The sequence below is a fragment of the Podarcis pityusensis genome (assembly GCF_964106645.2).
Source record: "Podarcis pityusensis genome assembly, chromosome: 8".
Taxonomy (NCBI): Eukaryota; Metazoa; Chordata; class Lepidosauria; order Squamata; family Lacertidae; genus Podarcis; species Podarcis pityusensis.
Window position 1 is genome coordinate 80406355 of NC_138033.1, and position 18018 is coordinate 80424372.

General features: G+C 51.4%; 1 protein-coding gene across 2 annotated transcripts in view; it reads left to right on the forward strand.

Annotated features, from left to right (window-relative positions):
* The window catches only part of LOC308483428 (anoctamin-7-like), a 31196-nt gene extending 13843 nt beyond the window's left edge, over window positions 1-17353 (forward strand). Inside the window, exons 11-23 of one of the 2 annotated variants that reach the window (XM_081017335.1) lie at window positions 905-1048; window positions 2168-2305; window positions 2425-2523; window positions 3508-3610; window positions 3904-4015; window positions 4341-4395; window positions 5796-5893; window positions 6095-6231; window positions 8731-8936; window positions 11170-11312; window positions 11424-11514; window positions 12149-12311; window positions 15287-17353. In XM_081017335.1, the coding sequence (XP_080873461.1) occupies window positions 905-1048; window positions 2168-2305; window positions 2425-2523; window positions 3508-3610; window positions 3904-4015; window positions 4341-4395; window positions 5796-5893; window positions 6095-6231; window positions 8731-8936; window positions 11170-11312; window positions 11424-11514; window positions 12149-12311; window positions 15287-15318 (1521 nt within the window). In that variant the 3' untranslated portion in view covers window positions 15319-17353. The remainder of the gene's footprint in view (window positions 1-904; window positions 1049-2167; window positions 2306-2424; window positions 2524-3507; window positions 3611-3903; window positions 4016-4340; window positions 4396-5795; window positions 5894-6094; window positions 6232-8730; window positions 8937-11169; window positions 11313-11423; window positions 11515-12148; window positions 12312-15286) is intronic. The other variant, XM_081017336.1, reaches the window with a different exon arrangement.
* Window positions 17354-18018: the final 665 nt, after the last annotated feature.

Below are 18018 nucleotides of genomic sequence, written 5' to 3' on the forward strand. Positions count from 1 at the left end.
TTTTAACAGGTTCTCTACCTGTCTCATCAGTTCAGGCAAGCCAGCCTTTGGTGACCTCAGTTCCCCCATCTGCAGAATGGGAACCATAGTGATCTATAAAGGATATTTGTTTTGCTTTGTTTTGAAAAACGTTCGTTCGTCATTCATCTATTCAGTCCCGGCAGCCTTGCACCCAGCGTGGCTCAGGAATGATAAGAACCCTCCAAATCAGTGCAGTTTTCAAAGGCGCAGCCCACAACCTTCATTCAATCAGTCAGTTTTTTTGCACGTAGCCAAAGGCTGCCACGATGTACAATCTTGATTCGAAATGGCGCACGGCTGTATCCAAATATCGGCCCAAACCTGCTCCTTCCTCTCAAGCCAATTTGGTTAGGATCTCTTTAAGAGGTGCCTAATACATGGAGCAAGTGACGCGGGTGGCGTTGTGGGTTAAACCACAGAGCCTAGGACTTGCCGATCTGAAGGTCGGCGGTTCGAATCCCCGCGACAGGGTGAGCTCCCGTTGCTTGGTCCCTGCTTCTATCAGCCTAGCAGTCCGAAAGCACGTCAAGTGCAAGTAGATAAATAGGTACCACTCCGGCGGGAAGGTAAACAGTGTTTCTGTGCGCTGCTCTGGTTCTCCATAAGCGGCTTAGTCATGCTGGCCACATGACCCGGAAGCTGTAAGCCAGCTCCCTTGGCCAGTAAAGCGAGATGAGCGCCGCAATCCCAGAATCGGCCACAACTGGACCTAATGGTCAGGGGTCCCTTTACCTTTACTTTTAATACATGGAGCACAAAACCTTTCCCCCAAAACGGGCATGGGCACGGTGTAGCTACCACTGGGCGGATCTGAATCCATTGGAGTGTCTGTATGGCAGCTGTTCCTGGACGTCTTCTCCCCCCTCTCCTGTTCTGACCACAGGTGGGCTACCTCTTTGACCACCCAGGGACCGTCTTCTTCAGCATCTTCATGTCCTTCTGGGCCGTGACCTTCCTGGAGTACTGGAAGCGGAAAAACGCCACGTTGGCCCACCACTGGGACTGCATGGACTTCCAGGAGGACGAGGCAAGTGGGAGGCAGATTGGGGCCTGCCAGGCCTCCCTCAACCCACCTTTTAGTTGGGGAGGGGGGCGGTGAACTTAGGCAGTGTTCCCTCCGGCAGCAAAAGCAAAAAGCAGAAGCAGTTTTGCTGCACTAGCCACTTTAAAGCCCTAAATGGCCTTTGTCCAGTATACCTGAAGGAGCGTCTCCACCCCCATCGTTCTGCCCGGATACTAAGGTCCAGCGCCGAGGGCCTTCTGGCGGTTCCCTCGCTGTGAGAAGCCAAGTTACAGGGAACCGGGCAGAGGGCCTTCTCGGTAGTGGCACCCGCCCTGTGGAACGCCCTCCCATCAGATGTCAAAGAAATAAACAACAATCAGACTTTTAGAAGACATCTGAAGGCAGCCCTCTTTAGGGAAGTTTTTAATGTTTAACAGACCACTGTATTTTAGTACTTTGTTGGAAGCCGCCCAGAGTGGCTGGAGAAACTCAGCCAGATGGGCGGGGTATAAATAATAAACTATTATTATTATACTGAATGGTTTAGTTTATATAAACTACGCTGGGATCTATGGCATGCAAACTGAACCATGGGAAGAGAGGAAAGGAAGTCACTGATATTTTAACATTGTTTAAATGAATATTCTAAAATGTAAAATAGAAAAAACTTAATAAAAAAATATACAAGAAGAAAAGGAACAAAAATATAAATGTACCAAGGTAGTGGACAGCAACAGAACACCCTAAACACATCACAAAACGGTCATTTTAATGACCTCGTGGTCCATTCCAGCTCTGCGATTCTGTGAAGCACAAGGCTTGTAATATAATCCTAAACATCTCCGCACAGTGTTAAAGGCCATTTGCATCCAACGGTTTTCACCTTTGTTTAGGAATCCGAGAGCTCTGTGTTCCCCAACCCCACTTTGTCCCCAGATGCCGTTGCATAGAATTTTGTAGAGGTGGAAGGGACTCCCAAGGATCATCTATCCCAACCCCGTACGATGCAGGAATAGCAGCTAAAGAATCCCTGGCAGATGGCTGCCCAAGCCCTGCTTTAAAATCCTCCAAGGAAGGGAGAGCCCAACACCTTCCAGCCTTTGTCTCTCCATCTCAACTTCTCTCTGTCTCTCCTTCCCCCAGGAGCGTCCTCGGCCAGAGTTTGCCGCCATGGCCCCCCACATGGAGCAGAATCCCGTCACGGGGGTGAAGGAGCCGTACTTCCCTGAACGTGACCGCCTCTCCCGCATCCTGACGGGATCCATGGCCATCATCATCATGGTGAGGGGAGTCCCCTGCCCTGAGCACATGCCAGGCAGAGGCCTGGGCTGCGGGGCTGGGCTGAGCTGAGAGGCTTCCGGTCTCAGCGCTGATCCTGAACGCTTTGCTTCTCCCGTCAGCTCTGTGTGGTGATGATCTTCCTCGTGTCGGTGATCATGTACCGAGGAATTGTCAGCACCATGATGTACCACACAGGGAACACGATCTTGATGACCCAGGTGAGAGCAGAGGGGCCGTGAGGCCTGGTCCACCCACCCCCTTGAGACATTGAACCCCACTGAATCCATCCTTGTTCGGCGATGGATCTTGTAGGGAAATGGTTTTGTGCAAAGCGTACGGTGCGTTTCCCCCTGCACTGCTGAATTCTGGGAACTGTAGCTGACCCCTCATATAGCTACAATTTCCAACAGCATTAAAATCGTTAGTAGGATTGGAGTATCACTTGTAGTTTAAGGGTGAATTCTGGACGCAATGGAGATATAAAAGATTTGGATCATCATAAAAGATGCAGGAGGAAATTATTAATAACAGGACCCACAAAGGGGAGGAGGGAAATCTAGGAGATTCCTTGGAATCTTGTTTTTATGATTTATGTTTGATATATCTCTGTAAAATTTTAATTTGAACAACCAAATATAAAAAAAAAACACAACCACAATCCGCAGCATCCTTAAAACTACAGTTCCCGGAATTTGGGTGTGTATGCTCCTCTCTACATGTGCTAAAAATGCACCATGTGTATGCAATCAAAGTCTATCTCTCTTTCTGCCTCTCTCTTTCTCTCCCTCTTTCTGTTTTGCATTCTCTGGATATACATATAAAAAGTCCAGGCAGAATTCTCCTGCAGTTAGGGTTGGATTTTAGATTGTAAGCCCCTTAGTGGCAGAGACCTGCTCCTCCCGTCCTCTGCCAGGCACACTGGGCATTCAGAGATGCAGTAAGGGCTCCTCCACATTTCCCTTGCCCTGCTGCTCTTTCGTGCTCAGTTGGAACAAACAGCAAGTTGGGTTTTCTGCGGATTGACCTTTGCTCCAATTTAGCACTACAGAGAGGATTTTCCTTGTGTGTTAAGTTTGAGCCCAGGGGCTCTCTGTGGTCTAGGCTATTGGGTTCCCCTTCCTCTCTGTGTGTTTTAAGGAGGGAGGGAATTCGCTGGTCTTTGGAGACGACTGGGGTGGCGACGTTCTGTCTTTTCCCTGCAGGCGGGGAACATTGCTAACATCAGCAGCTGCATGGTGAACCTGGTGCTCATCCTCCTCATGAGTCAGGTCTACACCTCTCTGGCTGAGAAGCTCACCAGGTGGGGTGAGTCTGAGATGCCAACCCCCCCACCCACCCCGATTTCCCAGCAAGCCCAGACTCTGTCCCTATTCTGTCCCTGCATTGCCACTGCCAACTGGCTGAGCTCAGTTCATGACGCTCCCTTTGTGCATGATGGGGCGGTGGCCTGCAAAATGCCCCTTGGGGATTTCTGGAGCACGAGCAGCTCCTCCGCCATGGGGCTGGCTCCCCCCATCTCCCCTTCTCCTGCTCCTCCTCCTTCCTCTCTGGCCAACATGCCTCCCGGCCACCCTATACTGGGCTGTCCCCTTTTGCAGAAATGCACCGGACTCAGACGCAGCATGAAGACGCCTTCACCTTCAAGGTCTTCATTTTCCAGTTTGTCAACTTCTACTCCTCCCCGTTCTATGTGGCCTTCTTCAAGGGCAGGTGAGGCTGCTAGTCTCTAGACCCCTTTCACAGGGGCAGGGAAACAACCCCAGTCAGCAGGGAGGGAGTGACTTCCCAGCCACGGAGCGCGAGCCCTGCTTCGCCATGGCTGTGGCTACAAGGAGGCATGTCGTGGGGCTCCACCACTTGGGCTGGGCACCCCCCAACTCCCCACTTCCTCTATGGCTTTGCCTTCTCCCCATGGGGCTCTCAGCCTCCCCTGGGCTCTCCCAGTGCAGAGCTGAGAGCTGCCATTTTGAACGTTCCCCCATTGTGGGGGTGAGGCTTCCAAACTCCAGGCAGACCCTTCCCTTTGTCCCAGCAGGTTTGTGGGGTACCCCGGCCAATACGGAAAACTCCTGGGCATGAGGAACGAAGACGTAAGTACCAGGGCAGGGGGCAGGTCTTCTCTCTTGCCTCGGTCTGGGCACTGCCCACCTGGCAGGCTCTTCATCCAGATGCTGGAGCCAGGCAGGTCCTTCTCCAAAGAGTTTGCTGCAGGTGTGTGTGTGTGTGTGTGTGTGTGTGTGTGTGTGTGCATGCACGCATACATGTTTGGGTTTCTCCTGCCGTCACCCCAGATCAAACTGTGTTTTTTTCTTTTTTCTTTTTTCTTTTTTTTAATCTGCAAGGTTCAACTTTAATTGGAGGGTTGTGATTTAAGAGCTCACTTGTTTATGTTTGTTTTAGATTATTTTGGTTCTGGTTTCTGTTTTAGGTATTGGCATACATACATACATATGTTAGGATATTTCCGTTCCACCTTAAAAGGGAGCAGGCTTTGTGAGTCACAGAGTCTGCGTATTTCCTGTTCACAGGAAGTTTATGTTTTGTCTATTGCTTTCGTTTCCCTCTCTGTGCCTGAGACACTGAAGCAGGCAGTCATGTTTTCTTTGTTCTGACCAACGCTGAATAAACTTGTAAATAATGCTCTCCTGAGTGCATCTTTCGCTATGTGATTTCTGCTGATAGAGCGTGCATCAGTTCTGGAATGTGGCAAGCTATTTCTGGAGCTCGTGTCGCTCATTGCTGATACTGTATCTACGGGAGATCGATGGACGTCCGGAGGCGGCTTGGGAGCCATGATGGACTTTGTCTCCCTGGCAGTATCCCAACAACATACAGTGGTACCTCGGGTTAAGTACTTAATTTGTTCCGGAGGTCCATTCTTAACCTGAAACTGTTCTTAACCTGAAGCACCACTTTAGCTAATGGGTCCTCCTGCTGCCACCGCGCCACCACTGCACAATTTCTGTTCTCATCCTGAAGCAAAGTTCTTAACCCGAGGTACTATTTTTGGGTTAGCAGAGTCTGTAACCTGAAGCGTATGCAACCCGAGGTACCACTGTACATACATAATTTTTTTTTTGCATGCCCCCTTTCCTTAGTTCAAACCATGCTCAAGGCAGCTTGCAGCATGAAAAAAATACATAACTACAACGTGACAAAAGTAGTCATAAACAATAAACAGAGCATTAAAAACACAAAAACAAGCTGAACTATTTCCACATAAATCACAAAAAATAGAGATACAAAAAACCAGCATCAGCAACCCCCACAACAAAAGGTCCCAAACAACACTCCAGCCCAAGAGTGACAAACAAAGCATTAAAGATTTTTCAAAGCACTCAGGGTCCTGCCACGCCTGTTTGGCTAAAGGCAGAATTGGGATTTCTTCTTTTCAGGGGGAAATGGTCCTTCTGGGAGCTGTTTCCTTGGGTTTCAGACTCGCTCCCTAGAGCTCTGCTGACGTCCTCTCCTCCTCCCCTTCTCCCTGCAGTGCGGTCCTGGCGGGTGCCTGATTGAGCTGGCCCAGCAGCTCTTCATCATCATGGTGGGGAAGCAGATTGTCAGCAACATCCAGGAGTTTCTGATTCCGTGAGTTGCCAGCTGCAGGGAGGAAAAGGAAGACCTGAGAGGTCCGGGGGGGGGGGGGGGCTGCTCACTAACACTGTCTGCAATTCCGGCCATGGAAACAGAGCACCCCACAAAACCTAATGTTTTCTGTGGGGGGTCCCTTTCAACAGGTGCCCCTCTCTCCTGCTCCGATGCCTCTCTTGTCCATTTCTTCCCCTGCAGGAAGCTGAAATCCTGGCGCCAGAAGAGGAAGCTGGCCCGGGTGCGAGGGGCTCAGATCTGCCAGGAGCCCAAGCGCTGGGAAGAGGATTATGAGCTTATTGAGTGCGAAGGCCTCTTTGAGGAGTACCTGGAGATGGGTAAGTGGGAGGGAGGGCCGAGCCGGTTCGGGTTCTTACCCCGCGCAAGCCAGTCCATTTTCCGATCGCTTTCCCTTTTGCAGAACACCCTGTCTTTTGTGGGGTGGCGGGTTCGTTGCACGAGAACTCCCAGGCTGCTATAATGGCCCAGTTGCTGGGATGCGACTGGATCCCAGGCAAAAACAAGGCTGGGAAGTGTTGCGTTCTGTTTTTTTTTTTTTTAAATAATATTTATTACTTTTCAAACACACACAAAAATAAGCAGAAAAAAGAACAACACAACACGATACAAAAACACTACACAACACACTAAACTAACAGAACAAAAACAATTTAAAAAAAACATCGAACAATGGATGTGAGGGCGATCTGGCTGCGACATCTGTCACCCCATTGATCGCCAGGGTTGATTCGGCTGATCTGGCTGGCTAGGCGGGTGTCCCCTTCCTCCCTCACCGCTCCATGTGCGTCCCTCCCAAAGCTGCGCGCTCGGTGGAAGAGGACGACCATCCCAGATAGAAGGAGTGTACCGTTCTTCGGTCAAGGGTATACGATAGCTGCGCTCCCCTGCTAGAACCTCCAAACAAGTGTTGCGTTCTGAAGGCAAAGGAAAGTTGTGCTGGTCCTGGGGGGTTACCGTGCGGCGTGGTCCAAGTCCAGTCCGAGGTCAAGGGTGTGGTATGGGGGCTGTCCGTCAAGGCTGAAGCGGGGTCCAAGGCAAGGAGTCGGGGGAGGTCAGGAACTCTGGCAGAAGAGCAGGAACAGGGTGCCAGCAGGAACAGGTTACCAACAATGTTGCTCCCACAACCTGGGATTGGGCTGGCTTTTATCTCCTCTGAGGCATAGGGCGGCCCCGGTCCACAGGTGACCCGCCTCTCCTGGCCTGGAGGCGAGCACTCCTCCTGCGAGAACTTAGTTCCCTCCGCCTCTCTGCCCTGAGCCTCTGTAGCTCAGGAGAGACTGGAGGGTTACCGGACCCAGAGGCAACCTCACCTTCCCCTGACGGGGCTGAGAGTGGAGCACCTGCAGGCAATGGGTCCTCCATCACCTCCGGAGCCAGAGCAGATTCAGCTGGTGTCTGCTCCTGAGGATCTGGCACAGGTGAGGGCCCTTCAGGTTCAAGCCCCAGCCCCAGCTCAGCTGGTCCTGGAGGCGGGGACTCCTGTGCAGGCTGGGATTCCTCAGGTTCAGCCTCTGAATCCGATTCCCAGGCCATCACAAAAGGACTGGACCCTGATTAATAAAATGGACGCGAGGCTTGGCCAGCAAGACTCTGGGAGGCAGTGCAAATACTAATAATAATCTTGTCTACCCCCTGGCCCAGGTCGTTTTATTCACAAAAGAACTTTTTACGCAGCGTTCGTAAGAACCAATCAGATTTCCTTTGAGCATTTCAAAAAACCCCACGTGGGGACAAAACCAGATCAGAGGAAGCCTCTTAACTGCAAAGAATTACATGTGCATGCATACATGTTTTAGGGTAAATAAAACAGGAATCAAGGAGGAATGCATTTAGCAAACCGCGGAGGTCATAAACAGGCAGTAAACAGGAAAGAGAAAGATAGGCATTTACCACTTCCAGAACTTTCCTCCTGGCCTAAGGATTAACAAAAGCTACATCAAAGCTACCATCTATCTTTATGGCCCAGGATGCCTGGTGAACAAATGGTCTGTGTAGAATGCTCTATAGGTGACTGTCAGGCAGAGAGAAAATGGGCAGAGGTGCAGAGGCTTGTGGGATTGAATCAGAACTCATGTCAAATGACCCAAGCCCAGTCAAAGCAATGCTTTCATCGCTGACACAATGGCTTGCTTCATTTTTCATCATCATCATCATATAATAATAATAATAATAATAATAATAATAATAATAATTTAGTCTTTGTACCCCGCCCATCTGGCTGGGCCTCCCCAGCCACTCTGGGCAGCTCCCAACAAAGACCAAAAATACACTAAAATGTCACACATTAAAAACTTCCCTGAACAGGGCTGCCTTCAGATGTTTTCTGAATGTCAGGAAGTTGTTTATCTATTTGACATCTGATGGGAGGGCGTTCCACAGGGCGGGCGCCACTACTGAGAAGGCCCTCTGCCTGGTTCCCTGTAGCTTTGCTTCTCACAATGAGGGAACCGCCAGAAGGCCCTCAGCGCTGGACCTCAGCATCCAGGCAGAACGATGGGGGTGGAGACGCTCCTTCAGGTATACTGGACCAAGGTCGTTTAGGGCTTTAAAAGTCAACACCAACACTTTGAATTGTGCTCGGAAACGTACTGAGAGCCAATGTAGGTCTTTCAAGACTGGTGTTATGTGGTCTCAGCGGCCGCCCCCTCATAGCAATCCCACCACAGGGAAGTGGAGATCGCTCCGTTCTCCTTCTGCCACCCCAGCTCCAGCTCGGAGCTGTAAGTCAGGGGCCGCCAATGCCAGCCTCTGTTCTGCCCCCTTCCTTTAGGTAGCTTGTCGCTCTAACCCTGATCAGCTTCCCTGCTCTCCCTCAGTGCTCCAGTTTGGCTTCATCACCATTTTCGTGGCTGCCTTCCCTCTGGCTCCGCTCTTCGCCCTGCTCAACAACTGGGTCGAGATCCGCCTGGACGCCCAGAAGTTCGCCTGCGAGTATCGGCGCCCCGTGGCCGAGCGCGCCCAAGACATCAGCGTCTGGTTCTTCATCCTGGATGTCCTGGCCCAGATCTCCGTCATCGTCAACGTGAGTCCGGAAGGAACTCAATACCCCACCCTACCCAAAGCTCAGAGCTTGGGGCAGGGGGCTTCTCCACCCAGCAGCCCCACCCCGCAAAGCAGCTGGACCCCAAGCCGAGTGGCTGCTGGTGGGGGCTGCAGAAGCCCAAGAGGAAAAGCATTTCATCATAGAAGCATAGAATAGCAAAGTTGGAAGCAGAGTTACTCAATTTTTTTGACTTCCATCAATCATATCTGAACATTTTCCAATCTTTTCCACTTAATTTTGCATTTCTTACTTTCACTATTACATTTAAATATCATAACTAATATCTCTCTTCTTTTTCTTCTTTGCAATATTTCATTTATTCCTCCTTACAAAACTTCTTGTAGTCCTACTAATGTAATTTGTTGATTACAGTTGCTCTTCAAATAATTCCTATATTTCTTCCAATCTTCTGTGAATCTCTGGTCCCGCAAGTATCGAATCCTTCATGTCATTTTGTCCAATTCTGCGTAGTCCATTAATTTCGTCTGCCATTCTTCTTTTGTCGGTATTTCTTCTTGCTTCCATTTCTGATTTCCATTTTTTTTTTGTCGCTGTTGTTGCGTATAAAAAACAGTTTAATGTCCTGTCTATTAATGTCCTCACTTATAATACCAAGGAAAAAATGCTTCTGGTCTTTTAAAAATTGTATATTTCAACATCTTTTTCATCTCGTTATATATAATTTCCCAGAAGTTTTTTTACTTTCTTACATTCCCACCACATATGATAAAATGATCCTTCTTTTTCTTTACATTTCCAACATTTATTACTTGTCATATACATTTTAGCTAATTTCACAGGTGTAATATACCATCTATACATCATTTTCATCATATTCTCTTTCAAAGCAATACATGCTGTAAATTTTATTCTTTCTTTCCACAACTTCTCCCATTCTTTTAGCTGTATATTATATCCAAATCCTTTTGCCCAGTGTATCATAACCGATTTCACGGCTCTTAATTTTCTTCTGGCTGACAGTGGTGGGAAGAGTGGTACCAAGCGAATATCTTCATGTTACCCAAGTCCTGATTAGGCAGGGGGATGATTTGCATGGCAGGAAGTTGAGTCTGTGTCTGGTTTTCTATGAAAACTCTCTTACTTCTGTGGGACCTGGGCAGCCAGGCTGCAAGAGGAAGGGCTCAGGATCTGTGAGTTGTTCCCAGCATCCGCAGGGTCCTAGCTGCACCTTGAGATGTGACAGGGCCCCTAGATCTGTAGCGTTCCCAAAGCAAGGAAGGATTGGACTCTGATTAATAAAATACACACGAGACTTGACCAGCAAGACTCTGGAAGGAGTGCCAACAATCCACCCCTTGGCCCAGGTCGTTTTATTCACAAAAGAACTTTTTACACAGTGTTCGTAAGAACCAATCAGATTCCTCTGAACATTTCAAAAAAACCCATGTGGGACAAAGGCAAAGTTAAAACTACAAAGAGCTAATTTCCTACTTGAGCAAAACCCTGGAGGTCATAAACAGGCACGAAAGGAAGGATGGCAAGGAAAGAGTATTTGCCATCTCCTTGTGAACTCTCTTCCTGGCCCTTAAGGTAAAGGTAAAGGACCCCTGACCATTAGGTCCAGTCGTGGCCGACTCTGGGGTTGCAGTGCTCATCTCACTTTATTGGCCGAGGGAGCCAGTGTACGGCTTCCGGGTCATGTGGCCAGCATGACTAAGCTGCTTATGGCGAACCAGAGCAGCACACGGAAACGCCATTTACCTTCCCGTCGGAGCAGTACCTATTTATCTATTTGCACTTTGACGTGCTTTCGAACTGCTAGGTTGGCAGGAGCAGGGACTGAGCAACGGGAGCTCACCCCGTCGCGGGGATTCGAACCGCCGACCTTCTGATCGGCAAGTCCTAGGCTCTGTGATTTAACCCACAGCGCCAAGATCAATCTAAAGATTAACAAACTACATCAAAGTAGCCTACTATCTTTATGTACTGAGGATGCCCGGTGAAGCAACTGGCCTGTGTTTAGAATGCTTATACATACCTGTCAGGTGCAGAGGCTTGTGGGATTCGATCAGAAACTTGTCAAGGAATCAAACCCAGTCAACGCAATGCTTTCATTGCTGACACAAATGGCTTGCTCCATCTTTCATAATTCCTCATAGCAATCCCACCTGACCCCCACACTCAGGTTATTTGCACCCCTACATAGATCACCCATTCCCCCCCCCATATGAGTCTCCTTGTCTCCCCACAGGCCTTCCTCATTGCCTTCACGTCGGACTTCCTCCCTCGCCTCCTGTACCAATACGAGTACGACAGCCACCTGCGCGGCTACGTGAACTTCACCCTGGCCTACGCCCCACCCAGTTTCGCAGACAGCAACCACACCATGTGCCGGTGAGAGCAGAGACCACCCCCCCCACCCCGCACAGCCCCAGGGAATGCATCCTGGCACACACATGCACACCAAGCCCTGTTGACCCACGGAAATGGCATCTCCCCTCCCAGGTACAAGGCCTTCCGCGACCCCCATGGGAGCCAAACTCTCTTCTACTGGAAGCTGCTGGCCATCCGCCTGGGCTTCATCATCGCCTTCGAGGTGAGCGTCTTGAGGGGGGTGTAGCTTAGTGGTAGGGCAGCCGCCCTGCATGCAGAGGGTCCCGGGTTCGAGCCCCGCCAGCAGCATTTCCAGGTCGGGCTGGGGGGAAACTTGCCTGCCTGAAATCCCGGAGAGATTTCCCAGTCCGTGTAGGCAGCACAGAGGCAGGTGGACCCAAGGGTTTGACTCAGTATGGGGCTGAGGGGACATAAGCACATGGTAGGGCTAGCGGAAGGGCAGCTGGCACTGATAAGTGGGGGGAAATGAAGTTGGTGTCCTGCCTGGGGCAAGTGGCTGTATTTATGACTATTTACACGGGTGGCGCTGTGGGTTAAACCACAGAGCCTAGGACTTGCCGATCAGAAGGTCGGCGGTTCGAATCCCCGCGACGGGGTGAGCTCCCGTTGCTCGGTCCCTGCTCCTGCCAACCTAGCAGTTCGAAAGCACGTCAAAGTGCAAGTAGATAAATAGGTACCGCTCTGGCAGGAGTTCCATCTTAAATTGCTGATCAGAGTGGCCCGAGTGGCATCCCCTTTCGAACCAAGCCTCAGTTTTCCCATCTGTGGCATGGGGAGAATAACGCACACCGGCTTGTGGCTGAGCGTCACAAAGAGACTTTCCTCCCGGCTCCCAGCATGTGGTCTTCTTCTGCCTGCGCCTCATTGACTGGCTGGTCCCAGACGTCCCCAAGTCCCTGGAGGTGAAGATCAAGCGGGAACGCTACCTGGCCAAGCAGGCTCTGGCCGACAACCAGGATGTGCTGCTGACGGTGAGTGGCGACTCCTCCCCCTCACCAGGTCAGTTTGCAAAAGAAGCACCTGCCTGTCCGTGCCGTCTTCTTGTTGCAAGACCAGAAACCCAGGAGCAGGAGCAGAGCACAGAGGTGGGGTCTGCAGGAGGGGATTCTTCCACACAAACCCAGCCTGCTCCACTCACTCCCGAACATGTTGCCTTGTGAGGAGGCGAGGTCCGCTCTTGGTCCTTGCTCCCCATTCATTATCATAATAATAAAAATAATAATAAATTTTATTTATACCCCGCCCTCCCCAGCTCAGGGCGGCTAACAACCAATAATAAAAACAAGTTGAATGAATACAACTTAAAAACAAGATGAAAACACAACATTAAAACATTAAAATGCAGCCTCATCACAGAAGGAGAAAGGAAAAAGGATAGAGGGGAAGGGAATCAAGTTGATTCCAAGCCAAAGGCCTGGTGGTACAACTCTGTCTTACAGGCCCTGCGGAAAGAAATCAGATCCTGCAGGGCCCTGGTCTCATGAGGCAGAGCGTTCCACCAGTGTTGAAAAAGCCCTGGCTCTGGTTGAGGCTAATCTAACTTTCTTAGGGCCCTGGACCTCTAGGGTGTTGCTATTTATGGACCTTAAGGTCCTCCGTGGGGCATACCGGGAGAGGCGGTCCCGTAGGTACAAGGGTCCTAGCCCACGAAGGGCTTTAAAGGTCAAAAGCAGCACCTTAAATCTGACCCTGTACTCCACCGGGAGCCAGTGCAGCTGGAAAAGCACTGGGTGAATATGCTCCCATGGCAGAGACCCGTGAGGAGCCTCGCTGCAGCATTCTGCACCCGCTGGAGTTTCTGAGACAGCTTCAAGGACAGCCCCACGTAGAGTGAATTACAGTAGTCAAGCCTGGAGGTGACCATCGCATGGATCACTGTGGCCAGGTCGGGGCAGGAAAGGTAAGGGGCCAACTGCTTGATGCGGCGAAGGTGGGAAAATGTCCACCCAATAAGGTTGGGTGGAGGCTTGGTAGGATGTCCAGAGAAAAGAGCACCTCTGGGCATAGGCAGAGTGCATTGCCTTTGCTCTCGGCACATCCAGGGCAAGGGGCTGGGGCGTCTCCACCGGGAGGTGCGGCCGACAAAACCAGAGCTTATTTCTGCATACAGTGGTGCCCCGCAAGACGAATGCCTCGCAAGACGGAAAACCCGCTAGACGAAAGGGTTTTCCGTTTTTGAGTTGCTTCGCAGGACGAATTTCCCTATGGGCTTGCTTCGCAAGATGAAAATGTCTTGCGAGTCTTGAGATTTTTTTTCCGCTCCCCCCCCTTTATCTAAGCCGCTAAGCCTTTAATAGCCTTTTAGCAGCTAATCCGCTAAGCCGATAAGCCTTTAATAGCCGCTAAACCGCTAATAGCGCTAATCCGCTAAGCCACTAATAGGGTTGCTTCGCAAGACGAAAAAACCGCTAGACGAAGACACTCGCGGAACGGATTAATTTCGTCTTGCGAGGCACCACTGTATTTGCTACACTCCCACAGTTGTGGAAGAGTTTGAGACTCTTTGGGCCTGAGAGAAGAGAAAGAGAGAGGTTGGATAGGGGCGGGGAGCCCCTTTTCCCCGCCCTCCCCTCCTGTGCCTTCCTGACCAATTCTCACTCCTCCTCGTTGCATGAGAGGCGACAAGGAATCAGGAGTTCATCCTGCATGGACAAGGCTGAGGAGCACCCGGGAGGCCACGTGCTGGAGTCTCGGGGCCTTCTGGGGACTGGCATAGCCACGAATCCGCTGCCCACAGAATCCTCTTGCATCGCTGCAAGAGAAGCCCCTCCGTGCCTGGGCAGGGGTTGGGCCTGCAGTTGGCAGCTGGCAATCCCTGTTTCCCTTTCTGAAACTAAGCCCTGCCCCTGTTACTGGGTAGCTGTGCGCCATCTGTGTTGTCATGTTGTGGTGTGTCCAGTGTTGTGTTCCAGGCCATCCCACAAATTGTTTCTTCTCCGTGGCAGCGTGGTCATCCATTCCCAGCCACGACTGTCTCCTGTGGCCCAGTGACCTTGTCCTGGGTGTGGGCATGTTGGCCCGCTCCCACACTGGCTGTGTCACACGGAACCGCCGTGCCTCAGTGGCACTTGGTCCATGAGACACCGTCCTCCATCTGCAACCCAGCCACATCTCAGGGTCACTGCCCCCCTACTCACTGCTGCCAAACCATCACTCTTTTGCAGTTGTGATTTCTTGGTATGGCAACAAATTTAGGTTGTTCAATTCAAGTGGATCTTGAATTCCCCTCGGAGGCTGGTCTTCACTTAAGCAGAGTCTGAGAGTGCTGGGCCCCAGGACCTATTTCTTGATGCCAAGGCTGAGCCCTGGGTGACAAACTAAGCAGGAACCAGGGTGAGGAGGGTTTTGTCCAATGGAAATAAGAGCCACAGAACCCACAGGCAGCCAAAATGGCACCCTCCAGGTGAGGCTGGACTCCCAGTTCCTGTCAGTCCCCTCAACCAGCATGGCCAATGCTCAGGGACGCAGCTTGGAGTCGTAGTTGCAACATTTGGAAGCTGCCCTGGGCCTCTGTGCTTTGGGCGGATCTACACTCACTGTTTTTAACGTTAAGGAAGGGTTAAGGAATTGCTTTGATAACATATATGGACACATTACATCCTACTTTTAACACTCGTAATGCGTTATTAAAATGTGACACCAGAGCAGCCAGCAGGAGGGAGACAGTGTTTTGACGGGGGGGAAACCAAGGCAAAAAATGCTCTAATTCACAAGGATGTCCTGTGACATTATAGAACGATAGATCTAATATCGTTCTAATAATGTTAAACAGGTCAGTGTAGATCCAGCCTTGGAACGGCTTCTGGCAGAAACCTGAAAGCGCCCCATCCCAATTGGTCAGAAAAAGAAAAAGAAACTTTCCTCTTTGTCCCCCGACTGCTGCTCTTGGTTCCTCTAAGCCTGCTGCACTGGTTTTACATATTTGTGGTTACTGTTATTATTACCTCTTCCTCCTTTTCCTCCTCCCAATACAGCAAGCAGCCTTTTACCCAGCAGCGTGAACTAGCGCCCCCCGCAGGTGCAGCCACTTCTGACCACACACATCAGCTCTGTTGAAGAGGAGGCTCAGCCAAGGCAATGGAGGAAGGATTCCTAGAGGGCTCCATCACTGGCACAAACTCAGCCAAGAGTCTCGTGGCCCCTTCAAGGACCAGGAAGGTGGGCAAGAGAGGCTGGACTTGTGGGGTGAGGAGGGTTGCATGCCCTTTGCACCCCCCGCCACTGCTACAATGAGGGCCACTTTGCTTCCGTGGCTGTCCTGAGGCCCTCCTGCCTAGCCTCTCTTCGCCTTCCCCTCTTGACCTTTTTCCTGCTCCTCAGAGATGGACCGCAGGGACTGTGGAAATGGCATCGCCAACCATTTCCCCACCCGAGTTCCTTTCCAACCCAAAGGGAAGGGCTGATGCTTCTTCTGACGGCTTGGAGGACAGGCTGGCTTGCGTGGCCCCCTCCTTCCCAGGGCCATTGTCTCCCAGAAGCCTTTGCTTCACTTGAGGACAGGAGCGGGCGTTTCGGCAGCAGCGTCTCCTGGGCCAAGGAGAGAGGAGGCCGGGGTTGCACTTTTGCAGGCAAGGTCCTCCGCGGAGGGTTTCTACCACAGATCCCTGATAAGAGGGATTGCGTCTGCAATATCAATCCAGTGTCTTTGTGGACCAGCCATTCCCACCGCCACGGGCTGCTTCGAGAACTCACGCTTTCCGTGTTAAGATGTGTGGAAACGCCGTCCCTGCTGCAAAACCGAGCGAATGTGCTGTTTTGCTCACCTGCCTGCACTTCCCTTCTCAGGGGTTTGTGGAAGGGATGCCCTTCACTTGCAGGAACGGTGTTCTCCTGGGAGCATTGAGGGCCATATCCATGCATGCAGAAATCCTCGAGGTGGAGAAGAGCTTCAGAGTGCGCACAGCTGAATATTGTTCATGTTATGATCCTGCCCAAGGAGAAGCGAGGAAGTGGAAGGAGGTTGGAAGCAGGGCCCCTCCTCAAACAGAAACACTGGGCGCCTTCCACAAGAGCATCATCAGCCGACTCACTTTTTACGGTGCACCCACACAACGTGGCTGTTGAATTGTTGCGTTCCTGTGTCTTCTTTGCTCGCGTCCCCACCAACACCTAGCCTTTCTGGACTGGCAAAGTGCAAGTGAGGCTTGGAAGAGGGGCTCCTTTGCCTTGAGTTAGAAGCTTCCTGCTGTTTGTGGTTTCTTGCTCTGGTTTCTGTTCAGCCTCTCAGTGCCACATCCGGGGCTGTGCGGAACTACCACCTTAATCCCACGCCCTCCTGATTGTGGAAAAGCAACGCCTCAAGCGTGCCGAAGGACCCTCAAGTGGAGGACCCTCTGCGAGCATCGTGGCTAAGCAGGGAATTTGAAGCCAAGTCTACACCGAGCATTCTGTGTCCGCTGATCCTGTGGTTGGGCTGGTCCGGAAGGACTCTAGAAGTCAGGCTGACCATTGAGTGTCACCCAGGCCTTCCCAGGCAAGGGACATTTTCATCAGAGGAGCAGAGGAACCGAGAAGGGCAGCCCTGGCAGCAGCTGGCACAGGAGGGCCAAAAAGGAAACCTCGAAACTTCAGCCAGCCTGCCCTGGCACTGGAGATTGTTGGTTCGCTGGCTGGCGGGTTTTATGTGAACTCAAAGCCACCCCTTCCTCTTCCTCTTCCTCCCCTCCCTCTCCTCTGGCAGGTTGCAGAAAAGCAGGAGGGGAATGGAGATGAACCCTCCATTGTTGTTCTTGCCTTGCAAATGAGCTGGGCTTAGGTTCCTGGAACAGCCCCTTTCCTGCCGCAAAACCCCCTTTCAGCTCCAAGTCGGGAGCCTGTGAGATATGGGGCTGCAGATTGTAGGAGGGGAGGGGTGTGCCCTTGCTGATGATGATCTGGGAGGGTGGGGCATGCCATGCATGCCGTGCACGATTATTGCTGCCCAGTGTGAACCCCCCCCCTTCCTGCATGGTCTCTCTCTCTCTCTCCCACCCTCCAGCAGCAGCCAGAATTGCCCCACGTTCTGTATATCACACAGGAGAATGAATAAAATGTGGAGTAACCACGTGCGTTCTTGGTGGGGCAGGGAAAGCAGGGGCAGAGCTTCTCCCCAGGCATTTTTGTACCTGAGGGGGTCAAGTTTCCCTTCCAAGGGGAGTCTTACCCAGGAGGGGCTCAGAAAAGAGGGGAGGGGTCCACTCTGTTCTCTTGTTCATCACCACCACCACCCTCTGTGAGCCTCCAGGGGAGGGAAGGTTTGAAGACAAGCCAACAAGCAGCCTTGGCCCAGTCAAATGGCTTGGAGGATGCAGCAAAGTGTTCGGTGTAGACACGGCACAGCTGTGCCCCTCCAGATGTTGCCAGACTCCAGCTTGGCTTGTGGTCAGGAATGACGACGCAGTTGAGATTCAGTGACTTCCCCCGTTGCTGCGTCAAGCTGAGCCAAGTCTGGTTTGAAACAGATGGAGCAATCGGCGACAACTGAGCATGTGCAGAGTTGCTTCGGCACGGCTGCTTTGTCAAACAGGAAGGTGCCTTGTGCCAGTGCAGACAGTTGGTCCTTCTAGCTCAGCCTTGGCAGCACTAAATGGCGGCAATGACTCTCCAGGGCAGGCATAGGCAAACTCGGCCCTCCAGATGTTTTGAGACTACAACTCCCATCCTCCCTAGCTAACAGGACCAGCGGTCAGGGATGTTGGGAATTGTAGTCTCAAAAAACATTTGGAGG